We start from the raw sequence: 17,462 nt of genomic DNA, 5'->3' as shown, positions 1-17,462 counted from the left end.
ACAAATTGTAAAATCCTGACTTAAAAAAACACACGCAAACACACAATAGCAGCTGATAACCAAAACAATCAAACTGAAGTTGGGACTGACAATCTTAAATTAATATTAAACTCATCTGACATTGCAATACTACATTCATGTTTAATAAAATACAACTGTGTGGCTCAGCTTGACAAGAATATATGCGAGTCAGCGCACATTTTTTTTCCAGTGTAAATGGTACACGAGAGTGAAGTCATTCTTGCCATTGTAAGAACACCCTGAAGCTGGTTTACATGCATGTGCAAAGACTGCATATAAAATGTTGAAAATGTGTGAACATTAAACTAAACTAGAATTGGCAATTTCTGGAGAAATTGCGTGTGAAGGCGAAGGCACTTCACACTATTGTGGGACTCGAAATGATGATTAAATGACATAAAATTGGTAAATTGATGATTAAATAAAATAAAAATGTTAAATTAATGATGATGATGAAAATAATTATTAAAGTGATGTGTTAAAATTGAATGAATGAAAAAAAAATATTGGTCAAGCCGGATTCGAACTCGCACGGGAACAGCGCTCGTGCTCCAAATTCCAGTCTCTTCTTACTGAGCTAAACAGCGGCTTAGTGTTGCTGTGGTGGAATGATGATATTAAACGAGAAATAAAAATGGTACATGCCGTTAAAACGGTAAAATGATGTTTTTAACTTAAAATTAAATGAAAAACTAAATGAATGATGAAAATAATTATTAAAATGTGTTAAAATTGAATGAATGAAAAATTAATGAATAAAAAAGTTATGGCCAACCGGGACTCGAACTCGCTCGCGGACGTGGCTCGTGTTCTTAGGATCATTGTCTTCTTACTGAGCTAAACAGCGGCTTAATGTTGCTGCGGTGGAATGATGATATTAAACAAGAAATAAAAACGGTAAATGCCGTTAAAACGGTAAAATGATGTTTTTAACTTAAAATTAAATGAATAACTAAATGAATGAATGGAAAATAAATAAATAAAAAATAAAAGAGTTAAATAAACGAGTTAAGGAAAGAAATCATGAAAAAAGTTGTCAGATGTCAAAATTTGAACTCACTCCTGAACGTCACTCTTGTCTAATGCGCCATTAAGAATGAATGGGGGATTTTAAGGCACAAATTTGCTAATTATGCAAAAACGGTAAATGTTATGAACAAATGAAATACTAGCAGTCATGCCGTGAATTTTTGGAACGTGTGAAAGTTGGAATGGAGTGAATCGGTAAAAGCATGTGGGAGTAGTTAGGTGTCAAAAAAGTGGGAGGAATAAATTGTTTAATAATAACTAGAATTGGCAATTTCTGGAGAAATTGCGTGTGAAGGCGAAGGCACTTCACACTATTGTGGGACTCGAAATGATGATTAAATGACATAAAATTGGTAAATTGATGATTAAATAAAATAAAAATGTTAAATTAATGATGATGATGAAAATAATTATTAAAATGTGTTAAAATTGAATGAATGAAAAATTAATGAATAAAAAAATTATGGCCAAGCGGGATTCGAACGCCCTCGTGGAAGTAGCTCGAGTTCAGAGCGCCATTGTCTTCTTACTGAGCTAAACACCGATTTAATGCTATTCTGGTGGACTGATGCTATTAAACGAGAAATAAAAATGGTACATGCCGTTAAAACGGTAAAATGATGTTTTTAACTTAAAATTAAATGAAAAACTAAATGAATGATGAAAATAATTATTAAAATGTGTTAAAATTGAATGAATGAATAAAAAAATTATGGCCAAGCGGGACTCGAACTCGCTCGCGGACGTGGCTCGTGTTCAATGGACCATTGTCTTCTTACTGAGCTAAACAGCGACTTAGTATTGCTGCGGTGGAATGATGATATTAAACAAGAAATAAAAACGGTAAAATGTTTTTAACTTAAAATTAAATGAATAACTAAATGAATGAACGGAAAATAAATAAATAAAAAATAAAAGAGTTAAATAAACGAGTTAAGGAAAGAAATCGTGAAAAAAGTTGTCAGATGTCAAAATTTGAACTCACTCCTGAACGTCGCTCGTGTCTAATGCGCCATTAAGAATGAATGGGGGATTTTAAGGCACAAATTTGCTAATTATGCAAAAACGGTAAATGTTATGAACAAATAAAATACTAGCAGTCATGCCGTGAATTTTTGGAACGTGTGAAAGTTGGAATGGAGTGAATCGGTTAAAGCATGTGGGAGTAGTTAGGTGTCAAAAAAGTGGGAGGAATAAAGTAGGATAATAACTAGAATTGGCAATTTCTGGAGAAATTGCGTGTGAAGGCGAAGGCACTTCACACTATTGTGGGACTCGAAATGATGATTAAATGACATAAAATTGGTAAATTGATGATTAAATAAAATAAAAATGTTAAATTAATGATGATGATGAAAATAATTATTAAAGTGATGTGTTAAAATTGAATGAATGAAAAAAAAATATTGGTCAAGCCGGATTCGAACTCGCACGGGAACAGCGCTCGTGCTTCAAATTCCAGTCTCTTCTTACTGAGCTAAACAGCGGCTCAGTGTTGCTGTGGTGGAATGATGATATTAAACGAGAAATAAAAATGGTACATGCCGTTAAAACGGTAAAATGATGTTTTTAACTTAAAATTAAATGAATAACTAAATGAATGATGAAAATAATTATTAAAATGTGTTAAAATTGAATGAATGAAAAATTAATGAATAAAAAAATTATCACCAACCGGGATCGAACTCGCTCACGGACGTGGCTCGTGTTCAAAGGACCATTGTCTTCTTACTGAGCTAAACGGTGGCTTAGTGTTGCTGCGGTGGAATGATGATATTAAACAAGAAATAAAAACGGTAAAATGATGTTTTTAACTTAAAATTAAATGAATAACTAAATGAATGAATGGAAAATAAATAAATAAAAAATAAAAGAGTTAAATAAACGAGTTAAGGAAAGAAATCATGAAAAAAGTTGTCAGATGTCAAAATTCGAACTAGGAACGTCGCTCGTGTCTAATGCGCCATTAAGAATGAATGGGGGATTTTAAGGCACAAATTTGCTAATTATGCAAAAACGGTAAATGTTATGAACAAATGAAATACTAGCAGTCATGACGTGAATTTTTGGAACGTGTGAAAGTTGGAATGGAGTGAATCGGTTAAAGCATGTGGGAGTAGTTAAGTGTCAAAAAAGTGGGAGGAATAAAGTAGGATAATAATAAGAAGAAAAATAAAGTAGAATAACAATAGTGTGAAGGCCTTCGCCTTCACACTAATAAAGTAGAATAACAATAGTGTGAAGGCCTTCGCCTTCACACTAAAGAATTGGCAATTTCTGGAGAAATTGCGTGTGAAGGCGAAGGCACTTCACACTATTGTGGGACTCGATGATTAAATGACATAAAATTGGTAAATTGATGATTAAATAAAATAAAAATGTTAAATTAATGATGATGATGAAAATAATTATTAAAATGTGTTAAAATTGAATGAATGAAAAATTAATGAATAAAAAAATTATGGCCAAGCGGGATTCGAACGCCCTCGTGGAAGTAGCTCGTGTTCAGAGCGCCATTGTCTTCTTACTGAGCTAAACACCGATTTAATGCTATTCTGGTGGACTGATGCTATTAAACGAGAAATAAAAATGGTACATGCCGTTAAAACGGTAAAATGATGTTTTTAACTTAAAATTAAATGAAAAACTAAATGAATGATGAAAATAATTATTAAAATGTGTTAAAATTGAATGAATGAATAAAAAAGTTATGGCCAACCGGGACTTGAACTCGCTCGCGGACGTGGCTCGTGTTCTTAGGATCATTGTCTTCTTACTGAGCTAAACAGCGGCTTAGTGTTGCTGCGGTGGAATGATGATATTAAACAAGAAATAAAAACGGTAAATGCCGTTAAAACGGTAAAATTATGTTTTTAACTTAAAATTAAATGAATAACTAAATGAATGATGAAAATAATTATTAAAATGTGTTAAAATTGAAAGAATGAAAAATTAATGAATAAAAAAATTATGGCCAAGCGGGATTCGAACTCGCTCGCGGACGTGGCTCGTGTTCAATGGACCATTGTCTTCTTACTGAGCTAAACAGCGACTTAGTGTTGCTGCGGTGGAATGATGATATTAAACAAGAAATAAAAACGGTAAAATGTTTTTAACTTAAAATTAAATGAATAACTAAATGAATGAACGGAAAATAAATAAATAAAAAATAAAAGAGTTAAATAAACGAGTTAAGGAAAGAAATCATGAAAAAAGTTGTCAGATGTCAAAATTTGAACTCACTCCTGAACGTCACTCTTGTCTAATGCGCCATTAAGAATGAATGGGGGATTTTAAGGCACAAATTTGCTAATTATGCAAAAACGGTAAATGTTATGAACAAATGAAATACTAGCAGTCATGCCGTGAATTTTTGGAACGTGTGAAAGTTGGAATGGAGTGAATCGGTAAAAGCATGTGGGAGTAGTTAGATGTCAAAAAAGTGGGAGGAATAAATTGTTTAATAATAATAAGAAGAAAAATAAAGTAGAATAACAATAGTGTGAAGGCCTTCGCCTTCACACTAATAAGAAGAAGAAGAACTAGAATTGGCAATTTCTGGAGAAATTGCGTGTGAAGGCGAAGGCACTTCACACTATTGTGGGACTCGAAATGATGATTAAATGACATAAAATTGGTAAATTGATGATTAAATAAAATAAAAATGTTAAATTAATGATGATGATGAAAATAATTATTAAAGTGATGTGTTAAAATTGAATGAATGAAAAAAAAATATTGGTCAAGCCGGATTCGAACTCGCACGGGAACAGCGCTCGTGCTTCAAATTCCAGTCTCTTCTTACTGAGCTAAACAGCGGCTCAGTGTTGCTGTGGTGGAATGATGATATTAAACGAGAAATTAAAATGGTACATGCCGTTAAAACGGTAAAATGATGTTTTTAACTTAAAATTAAATGAAAAACTAAATGAATGATGAAAATAATTGTTAAAATGTGTTAAAATTGAATGAATGAAGAATTAATGAATAAAAGAATTTTGGCCAACCGGGACTCGAACTCGCTCGCGGACGTGGCTCGTGTTCTTAGGATCATTGTCTTCTTACTGAGCTAAACAGCGGCTTAGTGTTGCTGCGGTGGAATGGTGATATTAAACAAGAAATAAAAACGGTAAATGCCGTTAAAACGGTAAAATGATGTTTTTAACTTAAAATTAAATGAATAACTAAATGAATGAATGGAAAATAAATAAATAAAAAATAAAAGAGTTAAATAAACGAGTTAAGGAAAGAAATCATGAAAAAAGTTGTCAGATGTCAAAATTTGAACTCACTCCTGAACGTCGCTCGTGTCTAATGTGCCATTAAGAATGAATGGGGGATTTTAAGGCACAAATTTGCTAATTATGCAAAAACGGTAAATGTTATGAACAAATAAAATACTAGCAGTCATGCCGTGAATTTTTGGAACGTGTGAAAGTTGGAATGGAGTGAATCGGTTAAAGCATGTGGGAGTAGTTAGGTGTCAAAAAAGTGGGAGGAATAAATTGTTTAATAATAATAAGAAGAAAAATAAAGTAGAATAACAATAGTGTGAAGGCCTTCGCCTTCACACTAAAAATAAAGTAGAATAACAATAGTGTGAAGGCCTTCGCCTTCACACTAATAATAAAAAAAAAAATAAAGTAGAATAACAATAGTGTGAAGGCCTTCGCCTTCACACTAATGATTAGATAATCACAAAAAAGTTATTGAGTTAAGGGGTTAAATGAGCACGTCCCCAGAGAATGGGTCAACGGAAAGTGATTGAAATTTTCTGTAATATTTTTTGGACAAATATGCAGTCAGAACACACTTCATAGCAGCATATTTTCTAAAGAATATAATTAAGAAAAAATAACCAGAAGATAAAAAAAAAAAAATAACCAGTGTCAAGATTAAATGAATTAAAACTTCCCTAATTTAAAATGTTGCCTGTCTGTGCGCTGTCTTTTAAACTATAACCTTTTTTTCTGCTCATTAATTAACAGAATGTTTCTGTTATGTAAATTATGTCTGTCTCTCCTTTCCTACCCCACATAGTTAAAATATCAAACAGTCTGACCGGTTTCATAAAAAAGGAAGCACAACTTGAGCATTAAAAAAAAGCATACAAATCATAACTGTCTAATAGCTAAAGGGGGTTGGGATTTGTCTGTTGAAAGATTGAGACTCCTTGCATGTAAACAAAAGCAAAACAAAATAGACAATGGGAAGTCAAGAACTTTGGCACTCTTCTATGGTTATGAGTTCTATGAGTTAAGTTTTTGTAGCCAAGCAACAATTTAGACCTAAATCTCACCTTACTTTGGCAGAAGGATTTTTTTGAAAGCTGCACCAAGCAGAGAGAGTTTTACCACAGTTGCTAATGTGAGGTACTGATCCAACACAAGTGTCAGGTCTATGAGGAGTTGCTGGAAGAGGCAGATGAATTTGTTGTTCCTGCTTTGCCTTCATAGTTCACCAGTCGCTGTCCGACCAGGTACCTGAAGGAAAGGGGGCAGAACCATCAATCTTAACTCATTTACTGTTTGTCGTACCATGTGTTTGGATTGATTGATTGATTGACTAACTTGTCGTTCTTGATGTGCTCGTACAGATGTTTGAACTGCTGTATTTGGAAGGACAGAATCACCAACAATAACACCACCATGAGTAAGAATGGATAAATCCTCCTCTCTGCAAGTATCAGCATCTCCGGCTGCACAACTGTTTGTGGTGGAGGACAAAACAAGAAAGAGGCGAGAGGAGATCATGAGGAAAGGTTAGTATACCACAAGTCAATTACCAGACTGTATATTTTCCATCTTTGACCCAAACGCCACAAACCTGGAGCATAGTAGGGAGCATTACTCACCCAGCAGAGGTGTTATGCCTTTCGAGATTATGTAGGGGACACATAGAGCCAGCAGCAGAATGCAGACAACTGGGACAGCTAGTCTCCTCACAATGAAGTGAAGGTCAATGTTTCTGATACCGTTAGCATACACCTGCAACACAGTATGTGCATTTAGGTTTGCTTTAGATGAACATTTAAAGAAAGCTGGATGATGTTTGGAATCAATCGTCCATGCACATTTTGTGATATTGAAATGAAGAATGTTGATTTAAAAGAGATGTTATCATTTGCTTTTTAGACTGAGTTATCTGTGGCTGACCTGCTCAATCACAGTTTTGAGCCACCACTGAGGGCCCATCAGTGTGACAGCAGCAATGGTTTTAGAATGGAGGACACCCAGGGCCCAATCCTGTAACATAAAAACAACAGCAATTCAACAGTGAGGGATGTGTGCTGGTTAGCCAGCATTGTAAAAAAAACTTTTTTTTAAGTAGTACACCTAATACCGTGCTTTGATTCTCCGCGATTTTCTGTCTAACACAAGTCAAGTCAAGTCTAGTCAAGTTTATTTGTATAGCCCTAAATCACAAGCAGTCTCAAAGGGCTTCACATAGACAATCAATTGACAATTATTCTCAAAGCATCCCCTGATCTTGGGCTCCCAAAAGGGCAAGGAAAAACTCAAAAACCCCTACCAGGGGAAAAATGAGAAACCTTGAGAAGGGACCACAGATGGAAGGATCCCCCTTTCAGGACACGGTTTGGTCATGGACCCCAATTTTATTTTATTGTTGTCGTAAATACATTTCACTCCTAACCTTAAAACATTTGCACACACTCTATGGACCTTACAGTACCTGCCAAGGGTAGAAGAGAGGTGTCTGATCTAGTGGGACTCTAATTGGAGCCACAATGACCTGCTCAAACAGGATACCCAAAAGCAGAGGAATCACTCCGGCTAAGAGCGTTGTGACAACCAACGTCTTCACAATCTGTTGTCATGAACACAATGACCCAAAGATATTAAAATATATCCAACAATTACATAGAAAAATCCAGAAGAATTTTATATAAGCCGGAGCTTACCATGAGGGTCCACTCACGGGCTTTAAGCATGATGGCAGTCCATCCCTGCGGGATCCAAGATAGCAACAAAGTGGCACCTCGAATGGACAACCAGCAGACATAGAGGCCACCGGCTGCCGTGTACAGCTCGTGAACCATGGCACTCCCCATCCAAAACGACATTAGCCAGCGACCCACCAACACTTGAAAAGGAAGCAGTTAAGAAATTCATCAACTATTATCCCCCCCCCCCCAAAAAAAAAGTTGTATATCAAGCCCTAAACTTACCAGGTAATGTGAGGCAGAAGAGACTAGCCAGCAAAAGTGTGACACACATGAAAACAACCAGCAGAATTATCTGACAAGCAGAAACCTCAGAGGTTAATACTGGAGGCCCACTGGAGGAATCATTTGAGATCATGTACTCCCTTATGGTGTGTCACCTTAATGAGGAAGTTGTGCGGCTGATAGTATGGCTGGAAGCCGATTGGGCCGTCCAGCTGCAAGAAGGCCTGATGGGCAGCATGAAGCCCCTCACCGGGGTCGGGGATTTGGTCGTTATCGCGGCCAGGAGGGATGTTGGGTTGGTTGTCACGGTCTTCCTGATCCCCCAGCAAATAGGAGTGGAGATCCCTGGAGAATGTGCATGATCAGGTATCAGCAAAGCACAGCACTTCATTTGAGAGCGAGCCATTTTGATGTCTATTATACCGACATTTCAAAATTAAAAGAATATATGTAAAAGGCAAATCGCTTTTTTTTTGTGATTATTTTGTATTTATGACCGAGCTGACTTTGTTACTATAAAGATTAATTGTAATTATGACTTTCGACAATATTAGCATTTGTCAGTGATACATTCTGCTGTAGATTTAAGATTGTTGATGAGTATGTATGTGCCTGCAACCTACAGTACGTAGCCAACGGTGAATGTCCAGGCATGGACAAGTTTTTTGAGCCACTGCCGAGTATGACCCTGCTCCAGCAATGCGGGAAGGACAACTTGGAGCAACAGCAGCTCTAATGAGAGCTCACTCACAGGAGCATCACTGCAAAAGCAACAGTCAATTCACAGGTAAAAAATACTATTTTGAAAACAATGTATGTCAAGATACATTTTATTGTTTTTAATGAATGCACAAAACTAAAATGACAACTGTTAAGTTATTTCTGTGTACCTGTAAAGCATAACATTGTAGGGCAGGATGGTTGGGAAGAAGAATTGAATCATCTTTATAGGAAGCCAAAGCATCAGAAGAACGATGGAACCAAACACCACCTAGAAATCACACACACACAGTACAAAAATGACATAACACTTGTTACTACATTTCAAGGAATCATTGATTTGAAAGAGAGACTTGACAAACCACAGAGAGTAAGAATCTTCTAAGGTGTCTGTAAATGGGAAGGTGGATCATTTCTTGAACTGGGTTGAAGTCTGGATCATTCAGGTTCCTCAAGAACCAAAGCACACCAGGTCTTAGAACCTCCAAACAGGAACGGGAAGCAAATTAGGGACTGGATATGAATATTCATAACTCTTAAAGAACATCAGCACGAGTAAAACAAATTGTCCACATACTTCCCTGAGCAGCAAGATGAAAGAAGCGAAGTAGAAAACATAGACCATGCCGACTAGCCAGTGGAGAAACATGGTTGTGCCGGGGGCTGAGTCGAAACTCTGCTCCCTATCTTTGAAGGTTGCATCAAACATCTCCTGCAATGAGCAAAGATCATTAAAAAAAATAATTAAAAATCATTGCTGGTGGATGCTGTATGTTAAGTCGTAACACTGAGCCTGCACTTGTCTAACTACTCAATTCTGTTTTAGGAGCAAGATAAAAAACTGGTATTAAATATGGGAACATCTCCAACTGACAGCAAATAAATATGCAGCTGCGGTATGAATTAATGAGCTGAGTGAGTAAACATTTAAATGCAGCAGCTCTCAACTGGAAATAATCTAAAATGAAAATAATCAAGGACTTGTGCATCCCTCACTGTATAGTCGGTAAGTCTTACCAGCGAACAAAGATCTAGCCACCAGCCACAAATGAGTGGGAACAAGCCTATTTCCATGACAACCAGCAAAGATACCTAGAAAACGGAGCTGAGCTGGGTAACAAAGTCAAGTAATATCATCAAAGTACTGTAGATTAGTCTGCATATTAAAGCTTCTGCAGTTTACCTTGACAACAACGTAGCAGAGTCCCAGAAGATGCTTGGAGCGCTGAAATTTCACTAATGAAGTCAGCGCCTGAAAAGGCAGAGTTAAGGACGGATAAAAAAAAAAAATTAAAAAAAAATGACACAAACTGTCTAAACTAAACTCCAGTATGCAAAATGTTCACTGATAAAACATGATGGTAGATGATTGCAATGAAGGATACATGGAAGATGACAAGTGCTCCACCCAGGAGGATATAACCCACTACGGTGGTGAGGAGACCTTCAAAGTGTGAAGCTAGAATCTGCCACCAGAAAATGTATATAAATAAATCCATAGAAAATACAATTAGTGGATACTATTACTCACAAACAGCCGGTGGTTGTGCACTTGCCTGTTTCTCGAAGCCAAGTCCTACCACTGAGAAATGGCCAATGTGATAAGGGAAGAATGCTACGAATATAAAAATCTTATGTTAGGGAATAATTCTACACAATTGTCCTCACATACAGGAAAAAAAAATCAATCACAGTTCAAATGTGTTTCTGTTTTTATTTTGTTCATTTGTAACAGGCAATTGTAATAGGTAGTATTGTGCAAAAAAAAAAAAAAAAACTCAAGCCTTTAATGTTACTGTGATTCACAGCATTGTTCCAAAAGCTGAGCTGACAGCATTACAAGGCAGTAAAGTTTTATACAAGTATCCTCAACTGAACCATAACACTTACCATATTTAATTTCCCTCATAGTAATAAAAAATCGCTATCTCACTATTTACAGTATCTCTACTAGGGGGAAAAAAGAACTTAGGTCATTAGGGTACATCTAAACCTGTACTAGTCATGGCCAGCCTGCTAATATTTGGACATGATGACAACAACAACAATAAACTTGAGGCAACATTGCTTGTCACTTACCAAAGAGCAGTATGAAGAGAGCGTTGAGCGATACAACCCAGAAGACATGTTCCTTGAATAGACATCCAACAAAGGTCACTTCAAATAATGTTTTGCTAAAGACATGATTATAATAGAGATCATTCAGCCCTATTGCGACAAATTCTGTTGCAACGATCTTGTAAACTGTGGTGGAAAAGTATTTAGTGAGGCTTAATGGTAATGTCTTTATCAGCCTAAAACGATTGTGTAGGCGTTGGCACTCACAATATGACTGGCAGAAAGCCTTCAATACATTGCGATAAAGTCTCTTCCTATTTTTTAGCGTCATGTAATCAATAACTATATAAGTGCTTTGTATCATATTTCCAAATTCTACACGAGCACTCATTATAAACATGTTCACTTATCTGTCAATTTCCACGTGACCCAAAGTGTGTAATCTTACCAAGAATACAAGGGAACCATCCAGGCCAAGCATCTGAAGAGAAGCAAAAAATGAAGATTACTACTTCATAGCTTCTGAAATTTGTCAAAAATGGTCACTTGATTTCTCTGGTGCCGCATGCCAAAAACGTCACAGGACTTAGTAGAAAAAGATTCGCACCCTTTCCCATGTCAGCTCCTCTGCTGCGCGGTCCCACACCAGGGGATTCCAGTTTAAGTCTTCTGCGGGAGGGAACAATAACATCTCAAACGGTGCAAAGGAAACACTCACACGTTAACAGCCAAATAAATAAAAGCTTGACATACTATGTCTGAATAAAATTAAATGCAGGCAATAAATAAAAGGTGAAGGTCTGTACTGAAGTTTACAGTGATAGGATGTTACTGTCAGACATGCACAAACCAGTACCACACCTGTCCAAACCTTTTGTAACAGGTATGTTAAAAATAAATTCAAAGCACCTTTATCATCAAAGTAGAATATAGCAACGAATAGAGATTTGTGGCACGACTAAATTCCGCCCGAGTGCATTACTTTTATTATAAGCATAGTCATTAATCCAGTCTCAATACGCTGCTTAAATATGATCTCTAATTGTCTACTCGTAAAGAATGGAAAACACAATTTAGTGAAACATAAAGTTTTAGTTAGTATTTGACCTCGAGAGAAAAAGCCTCGTAAAGGGCTCGTGAACAATGCCCCTGTTTGGACTTCCGAAACAGAGCAAACCGCTTGTCGCCCGCCGCGTCTCGTCACTGTATGCTTAAGGAAAAAAAAATTAGAACTACTACGTTTGCAGCCTCAAACACAATGCTGTAACTGTAGTTGAACTGGGAATGGTTTGGTGTTCTGTTAATAATTATAATGTGAATAAGTATATGTGTCATCTACAAAATTACCTAACATGCCTCCACGCAGATTTACACGGCCCACTGTGCCGGATTTGTGCCGGTCGCAAAAATAGAGCCCTTTCAGTCATAACCTGTTTCTTTTTAATTAATCTTGACCTCCATTATTGGCATTGGCAGCATCCTCTTCTCTGTCTTCCTCATCTTCCTCTTCATCATCATCATCGTCGTCATCTTCGTCGTCGTCGTCATCATCATCATCCTCATGTATAGCCAGATCCTCGTGCGGATTAGGAGCGAATGGCTCATGTAGACCGCCAGGATTCATGGCTCCCTCGATGTTGACAGCAGCAGCAATACCATCAGGATGCTGCAGATAAATTAGATTAGAATTAAATGAATTACGATGAGCATTAACATACGACAGCCTGCACAATTCTATATCACGGTTATTTTGGAATATCCCTCAAGATAAATTAACTACGGGCGCCATGTTTAATTTAAAACTTGATAACAGCCTGAGTTAAACTTACCTCATTAGCTGGTACTGGGCCATTTGGGTGGTTAGGAACCAAAGGTGGTGGATTCTGGTCCAACCATTGAGGGGCACCACCATGGACAATTTGTTCTCGGAGCCACACCAGGCTGATAAAGGTGCACAGAGTGCAAGTGACCACAAAACAACCCTGTAGGCAATCTGCAAGCAGGTTTTGCCTGGGAAAAGAAGGAACCTGCATTACAGAAATGTAAAATAAAGCTTGCTATAGATAGATGAATGAAAATCACATGCAGCTGAACATGCCGTGTTTTATTTGCAAAACTAGAAAAAGCCAAATCCAATTGCTGATGAGGGAATCTGAACTTACGTTGAGAGCATATCTAGTGGCAGGGTAAGAAGAGAGCTCACAGAGCCAGCAAACAAACACTTGTAAATACGACCTGTTGCAAAACAAAACAAAATTCAAGAACCCCAATATGAAGCATTTTTTTTTCTTAGTGGTTTTTTTTTCAAACTAAAATGATTTTTTTTATCCTGCAATGACTTACATGCTGTGAGAGGGACAACGCCAAGCCAGGCGAAGGCCACAAGTGTGTAGTGAAACCAGTATCTGATGGCGGTTCCAATGCTGGTGACCAAACCCGCAAATACGTCTTCGACAGGCAGGCGAGATGGCATGTCTGGAGAGTAGACTGAAGAAAATAGGAAAAGTTTGAAAAAGGTCAGAGATAGAGCATCTGAACATGATCCAATTACTTATAAGAGTTACTAGTGCATACAGTTATATTATTAAATGAGTGAAATGACTTTATATTACTTACTTGGAGTAAATGCAAACCTATGTTTGCATAATTCACAGTATTCCTTCCTGCTGTGTTTCAGCCATTGCAGCAAGCTAGAAGAAAGCCACAAATGTTAAATATATTGTAAGCCGCCCCCATTGATTGCATATTGATATAAATCAGTTTTACTCTATCATTGTAAAGTAAATAAAAAATATTTATAAATAAACAATGACAGTTCACATTACTTTGTGATATGATGCTTTACACCAGGACTGCACAATTACATCCCAGTTTTATCAGTAACATTGCATTCGAACACATTGTAAATCTCTCAGAACTTCGTTAATATGATTCGAGACTCATGAACCTTTCTTCAACCTCACACTTAAAGTTTTATGAGGAGATAGAAAACACTTGAGGCATACCATTCCTGATGGATAAACTTGATGCTGCCAGTGCAGACACAGGGATGATAGAGTGGTTTGTCATAAGTTCCCTCTGACCGACATACTCGACATATATCTGCTTTTTACAAGACACACATGAAAAAAGCACTGCATTCATTCAGTATGCATCTGACAGAAAGAGCTGTTGATTGTAGACCAGAGCATTTTACGACGTGACTAATAAATGCAATTTAAACCAACGGGAACATTAAAAAGATCTGCACAGCGTGATGGGATTTAAGATAAAGGTTGTGTGTGCAAAACGCACTTACTGCTTACTATTAAGGGAAGGCAAGTTTATTTGTATTGCACTTTTCAGCAATAAGGCAATCCAAAGTGCTTCACACGAGACATGAAGGCATAAAAAAAAGCTTTCAAAGCATCAAGATACAGTTTAAAAGAAACATTAAAGATCTGCATGTCTTTGGGAGTTTGTTCCAAATATTTGGAGCATAGAAGCTGAACACTGCTTATCCCTGTTTGGTTCTGACTCTGGGAACAGAGAGCAGAACTGTGCCACACGATCTGAAAGGTCTGGATGGTTCGTAAGGGATCAGCAGGTCAGAAATATACTTAGGTCCTAGACCAAGGGATATTATTCATACAAAATAAACAAAATATTCCCGTTTCACTTTTAACAGTAATAACACTGGAGTAAACTGGCAATGTATCAACTTTGTTGTTTCACTGGAAAATGGTTGTCAACATCCCAGTACCAGTCATTTAAGCAATGTTTTGTCGTCTTAAGTGACTATAACTCCAAATAATCATAGTTTTAATGTACAATAAATCTAGGGGCAAATAATGCAGCCTAAGCAACATGTCATGTTACCTTCTTTATGCTCGTAACGTATTATGTAGAAGGTATTGTCTTAGATTATCAATGTGCATAGAAAGCTAGCGCTGTATTTTTTTAATGTCATGTTGCTGTCGTTGTTTTGTTCGTTACATATAGCAGATCTTGCAGAGTTGACTCGATATTCTAATTTAACTAGCGGGTAACCAGCAGTCGGGGCAAGCTAATGCTATTTAGCTGGCTAACGCTAACTGGTAATGGGCAGGAGATGGAATCAGCTAGTGACACTATTAGTATAAACTTAAGGGGTTATCAGAATATCCACAATGTTATTGGTTTAGTTATTTAACTTATCGCAGCGCTTGGGGCATTTTTTTTTCTTTTTACAGCTACCTTCCTCAGCGGTGTCCATCTTGACCACTTGTTCCACAGCTTCAGTCTGTCTCTCAGCGACAAGTGCTAACTATTTAACGGCTATCATTTGACACTAGTTGGTGCACATTTTGTCTAGGGCTGACGCAAGCTTTAGATCTGACATCAGACAGCATTTTTACTTCATCAACCAGTTGCGAGGATGCACTTCATGCAACTTGACTACGCTGCTTTGTAGACATGTCTTGTCCACTAGATGGCACCACAGTGCTGTTTGCCAGGCGATAGTCATCTTCAAGTCCTCAAGAACAAGACGAATTAAGAAATATCAATGAGCCTACCTTTGACTTATGAACTCTTTATCCTCTCGAATAGGACAATTTGGGGCACGAGAAGGACTGTGATATGCAATCATGTATGTTAAGGTAATTGAAGACACGACTAGATGGAAAAAATGGAGAATATCAAGGACTCACATCATTCATTTATCATGAATTTCAAGCACCCGTGCAAAAGCATGTCTAAAATTGAAAGCTGGACACTTTTTTCATTTCCAGAAACATTACTTCAACTCCAGTGAAGAGTCTTATTAGAATAATGACTGATCACAATAAAACAGCATATGGCAATAATTTAATGGTAGTTGGACAGCTCACAGCATTTCCAGTATGTGATTCAGCAATGTTCCAGTTGTCTGATGTTGTCTTCTTTGTCACGCGATGGTGTGGGAAGTGATTGAAATGATTTGGCGTTGTACACCCACACTGTGTCAACACCCTCTCCCGCGCTATGTTCTGGAACCCAATTGGGAAATGGGAATCGGCAGGCGACCACCTTAGCAGAGCTTGGTAACTCGCTTTGCAGCTTCAGCTCCAATTTGTCCATCTGCAAACATGATCACATTCCAGTGAAACTAGTAAAACGTTGTCAAGCAAATGCCATGCAATGCTGCTCATTTTGTACTGGTGTCAAAACATACCATTTGAGGGACACCAAAAATAACAACATTGGTGTACTGTGCAAAGCTGACCTAGAAAAGAATAAGAAAACATTATGACCATACCGAATATAATCCTTTATAACGATTTCTTCTCATATCACAATTGAAATACCAATTCTGATTGAAGATTTCAGGCCAACTGTTTTCATGTGACATAATCTATTTCAATCTGCTGGATACATATGGCACTATATTAATCAGAGCAGCCGTTTTACAGCGATGTGACTTGCGCATATTGTTGAAAACATCATGCAATTCATCAAGATGAAGATGTCATCTATTTAGCACAGTAGTTGCGGTTGTTTTTGCAATTTTAAGCTCCAGTTTTACATAAACAAGTAGTTTTAAAACAAGATCTTCCATGGCAGACAAACTCTGATAGGAAGTCACCACTAACCTTCCATAAATCTGAGATAAGGAAGGAAGTGGAACGGTGGACTCCATGTTTCCAGGCTTTGTAGCGGGAATACCATACCAGCCAGGGGTTCAACTCAAAGCCTGATGCCAGAAATCCACGCTTTGCTGCGGCTATCACCTATGCAAAAGGCGTATACAATATACTAAGTACTGTACATGCAACTGCTGCAGCATTTTCTCATTGTTCGGGGATTCAATAAGTGGGTTTATGCCACCTTTAATAATTGATCAAACCATTGATTTTGCAGGACCGAAAGAGACAAAATTAAATGAAGAAATACACCTTGAAATATTTCATGAAAAATGTACATTGGTGCAGTTCATACTTTTTCCCTTACCACTCAGAAATAGGATTTACACAATACAATACTGTACTTACTATTCTCCCATCTCCACTTCCAATGTCCACCAGGGTCCCAGACCTGGTTCGCAGTGCATTGAGGACATTCTCCACCTGTGTGGTGGTCGCGGGGACAAACGGGAGACAGATTTTTCTCAACGCAGGGGCCACAAACGGTGCAGCCCCAGCATAAAGGGCAACAAGCGAGCCTCCGACCAAACCCGTAACAATGAGACCCAGCCGACTTCGGCTTTTACTTTCGATTGATTGGCCTGCTGATTCCGTAAAAAGTTCCTCTTCAGACATGATGGGCTTTCGACCAACGCATAATATCGGTTAAAATATACGGGACATTAACGTTATCATTCGTTAACGCATAATGCATTCTGAAAAGTACAACCCATATTATTGAAAACAAACATTTGAAATTATCAGCTGCATTTTGACCTTTGCAGCGCTAAAATGGGTCCGACTTGGTTAGTCTTTCCTGCCGA

General features: G+C 37.5%; 2 protein-coding genes across 4 annotated transcripts; both read right to left on the bottom strand.

Moving 5' to 3' along the window:
* Window positions 1-5,714: 5,714 nt before the first annotated feature.
* On the bottom strand, window positions 5,715-15,459 carry LOC147046352 (E3 ubiquitin-protein ligase MARCHF6-like). 3 transcript variants are annotated; one of them, XM_085929742.1, is made up of 26 exons: window positions 15,233-15,459; window positions 14,023-14,122; window positions 13,634-13,707; window positions 13,361-13,504; window positions 13,180-13,252; window positions 12,847-13,027; window positions 12,473-12,683; window positions 11,625-11,686; window positions 11,466-11,498; window positions 11,039-11,090; window positions 10,516-10,574; window positions 10,345-10,425; window positions 10,143-10,211; window positions 9,977-10,051; window positions 9,537-9,671; window positions 9,322-9,441; window positions 9,130-9,230; window positions 8,863-9,000; window positions 8,395-8,584; window positions 8,240-8,309; window positions 7,973-8,154; window positions 7,744-7,878; window positions 7,206-7,295; window positions 6,905-7,037; window positions 6,621-6,756; window positions 5,715-6,533 (listed from the first exon to the last, which is right to left on the bottom strand). In XM_085929742.1, the coding sequence occupies exons 1-26, from the start codon at window positions 15,249-15,251 to the stop codon at window positions 6,449-6,451; spliced, it is 2,748 nt and encodes a 915-aa protein (XP_085785868.1). In that variant the 5' UTR covers window positions 15,252-15,459; the 3' UTR covers window positions 5,715-6,448. The 3 variants fall into 3 exon arrangements, with proteins under 3 accessions (XP_085785868.1, XP_085785870.1, XP_085785869.1); XM_085929744.1 differs by having other exon boundaries at window positions 11,625-11,683; XM_085929743.1 differs by having other exon boundaries at window positions 5,716-6,533; window positions 14,023-14,119.
* A 365-nt stretch (window positions 15,460-15,824) lies between these two features.
* On the bottom strand, window positions 15,825-17,450 carry atpsckmt (fATP synthase c subunit lysine N-methyltransferase). The gene is made up of 4 exons (XM_085929747.1): window positions 17,008-17,450; window positions 16,609-16,746; window positions 16,191-16,241; window positions 15,825-16,096 (listed from the first exon to the last, which is right to left on the bottom strand). Exons 1-4 carry the CDS (start codon window positions 17,272-17,274, stop codon window positions 15,887-15,889), a joined length of 666 nt encoding a protein of 221 aa, XP_085785873.1. The 5' UTR covers window positions 17,275-17,450; the 3' UTR covers window positions 15,825-15,886.
* Between the last annotated feature and the right edge of the window lie 12 nt (window positions 17,451-17,462).

The sequence above is a fragment of the Syngnathus leptorhynchus genome, chromosome 14 (assembly GCF_054491065.1).
Source record: "Syngnathus leptorhynchus isolate UIUO chromosome 14, UIUO_Slep, whole genome shotgun sequence".
Taxonomy (NCBI): Eukaryota; Metazoa; Chordata; class Actinopteri; order Syngnathiformes; family Syngnathidae; genus Syngnathus; species Syngnathus leptorhynchus.
The sequence above is the reverse complement of the archived record's forward strand: the minus strand, read 5'-3'. Positions and strand labels throughout refer to the sequence as shown.

Bases quoted from the DNA above. Each gene is read 5' to 3' on its own strand.
- LOC147046352 (XM_085929742.1), bottom strand. The intron at 11,091-11,465 runs GTAAGATTACAC...TGTCTATTCAAG, and splicing joins ATGGTTCCCTTGTATTCTTG to GAACATGTCTTCTGGGTTGT. The intron at 7,879-7,972 runs GTAAGCTCCGGC...TCATGACAACAG, and splicing joins CCCGTGAGTGGACCCTCATG to ATTGTGAAGACGTTGGTTGT.
- atpsckmt (XM_085929747.1), bottom strand. From the start codon at position 17,274: ATGTCTGAAGAGGAACTTTTTACGGAATCAGCAGGCCAATCAATCGAA. The intron at 16,242-16,608 runs GTTAGTGGTGAC...ATTCTTTTCTAG, and splicing joins TTATCTCAGATTTATGGAAG to GTCAGCTTTGCACAGTACAC. The intron at 16,097-16,190 runs GTATGTTTTGAC...TCATGTTTGCAG, and splicing joins TTTTTGGTGTCCCTCAAATG to ATGGACAAATTGGAGCTGAA.